This window comes from Euprymna scolopes, chromosome 9 (genome assembly GCF_053919585.1).
Source record: "Euprymna scolopes isolate OS-2025 chromosome 9, ASM5391958v1, whole genome shotgun sequence".
NCBI lineage: Eukaryota > Metazoa > Mollusca > Cephalopoda > Sepiida > Sepiolidae > Euprymna > Euprymna scolopes.
This window is the reverse complement of record NC_136490.1, coordinates 46,403,026-46,406,678: the sequence shown is the minus strand read 5'-3', so window position 1 is coordinate 46,406,678 and position 3,653 is coordinate 46,403,026. Positions and strand designations below refer to the sequence as shown.

General features: G+C 33.7%; 1 protein-coding gene across 1 annotated transcript; it reads left to right on the top strand.

Annotated features, from left to right (window-relative positions):
* Nucleotides 1-1,502: 1,502 nt before the first annotated feature.
* On the top strand, nt 1,503-2,885 carry LOC145284988 (protein FAM177A1-like). The gene has a single exon (XM_080134084.1). It carries the CDS (start codon nt 2,221-2,223, stop codon nt 2,644-2,646), a length of 426 nt encoding a protein of 141 aa, XP_079990210.1. The 5' UTR covers nt 1,503-2,220; the 3' UTR covers nt 2,647-2,885.
* Nucleotides 2,886-3,653: the final 768 nt, after the last annotated feature.

The window sequence follows — 3,653 nt, the reverse complement described above, 5'->3', positions numbered from 1 at the left end:
TGGAAGCGGGTGTGTTACTTGTGGCGCCATCACTAGAACATTGCCTAACAAAGCCAACGGGCTCCCGCTATAAGCTTTATTCAACATAGCCCTTCTTTCATAGATATACTACTTTCAGCATGGCTGAGGCAATGCATCTCCTCCTCGTACTTTAAACATCCAGAACATCAAAATTTGATTACAGGTGTATACCTTGTCCAGAGGTTCAATAGAACTGTGTATTGCAGTGTCGTTTTTCTCCCTGAGGTATTATACATACCCGTGTACCTGCTTGAATACGATGCTAAAGTTTACTCATCTGGTACTGGAAAGGCTAAACATTGATTGACTTTGTTAGTATAACGGGAACCGGAGTCTTAACGTGAGTATGACGTTATGTTTAATGTTTTGCCAATTAATCGTTTCTTTCCTGAATAAGACCAGGTTACAGTTGGCCGAAACCTTTGGGTTTTTGTCCACTGTTACTAAAGTTTTTCATACAGTCGGATTTATTTTATTATTTTAATGCCATATGAGGTACATAATACACGGCATAATCGCGTTGACACACCGGTTCTCGTCAGATCACCGAAGTTGAGCAACGTTGAGCCTGGTTAGTACCAGATGGGTGACAATTTCAGAATCCTAGGAGCTGCATGTGCTCTCCGCTTATCTCGGCATTTGTTTCTAGTCGTCCTGTATTTCACTTGCCACTGGTATTTAATAATGTCGTCTCAAGAGAGGTATGCTTGGAGATTGCGCACCTCCTGCCACAAAAATTTCACGCGCAAGCAACTCTTCGTGGGTATCCATAGTCTGTTCAAGACTGAAGGAGCCTGCTATATGATGTACACATCATGAAAATAAATCTCTCAATATATAATCAGAGACCGATCTTGGCGAATGTTTACATAGGAAGGACTCGATATTCTGTCAAATATAATGCCAATAAATGTAGTGTTGTTAAACATTTAACTGCAGTTTAACAGGATTTATATTCTCTATAATTTTCAGATGTATGCACTGTAATAATATGATTTCGCAATATCTTATCAGAGATCCAATATTGGCAATATTTACATACGAAGTCTCGATATTCTGTCAAATAAAGCATTATAACATCAATGAATTTTGTTAAGCATTTTACTACAGCTTTACAGGATTTACAATCTCTATTTTTTTCAGATGTATGCACAGCAGCGCAATAGTGTCCATGGCAACTAACGAAGAATACGTTTTAGTGACTAGATTGAAAACCGTCTACCTTATTTACATGTGATTTAATTAGGTTCGATAATACGTTGAAACAATACAATGAAAATGCAATCGCAGCGTTAAGATTTTGCTTTAGCATCCAGTGTCGAATCACACCACCCTCGCCTCGAAAGGAAAATGTCATCAATTATTTGCGATTGTGATCTGCAAGCGATGAAAACTATTGATTAGTTTTACTCGGTTGATTCAGGCTGCCTGGCGACGTGGGTAGCGAGGTGTATGTCTTGTCAATCCTCTTAACCCGGACTTTGCGAGCAGGTAAACAGTTAAGTCCGTTTGTGTGCTGTCATGCAAAACACCTACTCGGCTGCTTTCGTTGCTAGCTTCAACGAAAACATACCTGTCGCCTGAAGCTGTACTACGGCTGCTGCAATTTTCACATGGCCAACGCGCTAGTAACGGCTACTGCTACTATCAACAAACAAAGAAGAGAAGTGTGTTTGTATATGTTTAAATCCATATAGGTTTGTGTATATATTTTTATATATATATATATATATATTGTCTTGTATTCATATGATTATTTATATTAATTTTGGCACGGTTCTGTGAACGAGTAAACCCGATAATACCAAAGAAAAGGTAATTATATTTTTAACTTCAACTGGGAAAGTAAAATTTGAAGAAAGATTACAATGTTTATAGCTTATCTCCGGCCAAACGAGATGTAATCCTTCCATACTGAGACATTTTTTTTTTGTTTCAACATACAGTCCGCCATTGGAAAGCAACTCTAAATGTAATTTCATCTGATGAAAAGTTGATTGAGTTTTAAAAGTGGGTTAACCTTAAAAAATTTTTTTAAAAATATAGGAAACCATAGAAAAAAGGAAACACCTTTGCTTTTCAAAATAATCAAATTAATTAAAAGCTACGCCTCTTTCTGACCAGAATATTTTTAAAAACATACTTAAGACTCTGGCTTTGTAAAAATCATATTGCCCATCATAATTATCGGATATTATTATGGCAACCGGATCGCAAGTCAACCTCGTTCAATGTCTCTCCAAGGATCTTGAACTCACGGACATCGAACTTGGCGAAGACATAACACATGCGGGTAAAATCCCCCGCCGGATTATTCATTTCAGTGATGGTATAATAGAGGAATATTCAACAGACGAGGAAACGACAGATATGGAATCGCCACTTGTGCCGCGAGCTCCAAAGACTTTTGACCCGCACTCTTCGCAGATTTTCCCTTATGTATGGTTCTACATAACTTGGGCTTTAAGCAAATCATTCAGTGTTGCCGAGAATGTGGGAGAAAAGATATGCTGGATACTCGGAATCACTTCTCCTAAATACGCGTCCGCCATTAACGAATATTACAGGATAAAGAAAGAGGAAGAAATGGAAAATAAACGACTTGAGAGCCAAGAAAAATTCTGAATATACAATAATGTTTTTAAATGTGTTTTTTTTATGTAGAGAACTGAGCCTAATCTCACGACAACCGCAGACAAATTGTGTTTTCAAATGTGAAAAAAAAAAAAATTATGAAGCATCTGAAAATTAGGGGATACATGAAACTTATATGTCGTGTTCAGATAAAACAAATCCACAAGTGTATTTTACGATAATAATGTTTTCAATCATATCAAAAACATTATATATATATATATATATATATATATCCGTTATAGTAAACTTTTCTTTATTTACACTTTACTACTGAAATTTCATTCTTCGTTAATTTCGAAGACATATGTGTTTATATATATATATATATATATATATATATATATATATATATACATATATATATATATGTGTGTGTGTTTCTATCTTACGAACTAAATGGGGCGAAAAGTTGGGTTATTATATGTTTATTTTTTTATGTAATTAACTCACATAACACACATATATATATGTATATATATAATTATATATATAATTATATATATATATATGTATATACATATATATAAATATATATATATACGTATATATATATATATATATATATATATATATATGTACGTATGCACATATGTATGCATAAAGAAGTGTAAAAATTATAAAATAATGTCATATTTTGCTTATTTCTTCCTACATATTCCTTCCTAATGGAATTATTTTTATAATATAAAGAAATCGGACATTTTATCTTTCCTAAACAGACAATTTATCTTTCCCCTTGTGTCATGAGTTTCAACGTATTTCCTTCAAAAGAAGATTAAAAAGAAGCATCCCAACAAGGTCGAGATCAATTTTAATTAAAATTCAAACCTATTTCCAAAGAGTTATAAAAAGCTATAACGAATAGTAATGGTTTTATAGAGAAGGATACAGAGAAAATAATTAATATCAGTGAACATTGTATCTTATGCATTGAATTTGTGGTGAATATATTTGAGAAAATCTGATGAGTACTTAAATTAATTAAATGTTCGGAA

Coding starts and splice junctions, on each gene's coding strand:
- LOC145284988 (XM_080134084.1), top strand. CDS start 2,221: ATGGCAACCGGATCGCAAGTCAACCTCGTTCAATGTCTCTCCAAGGAT.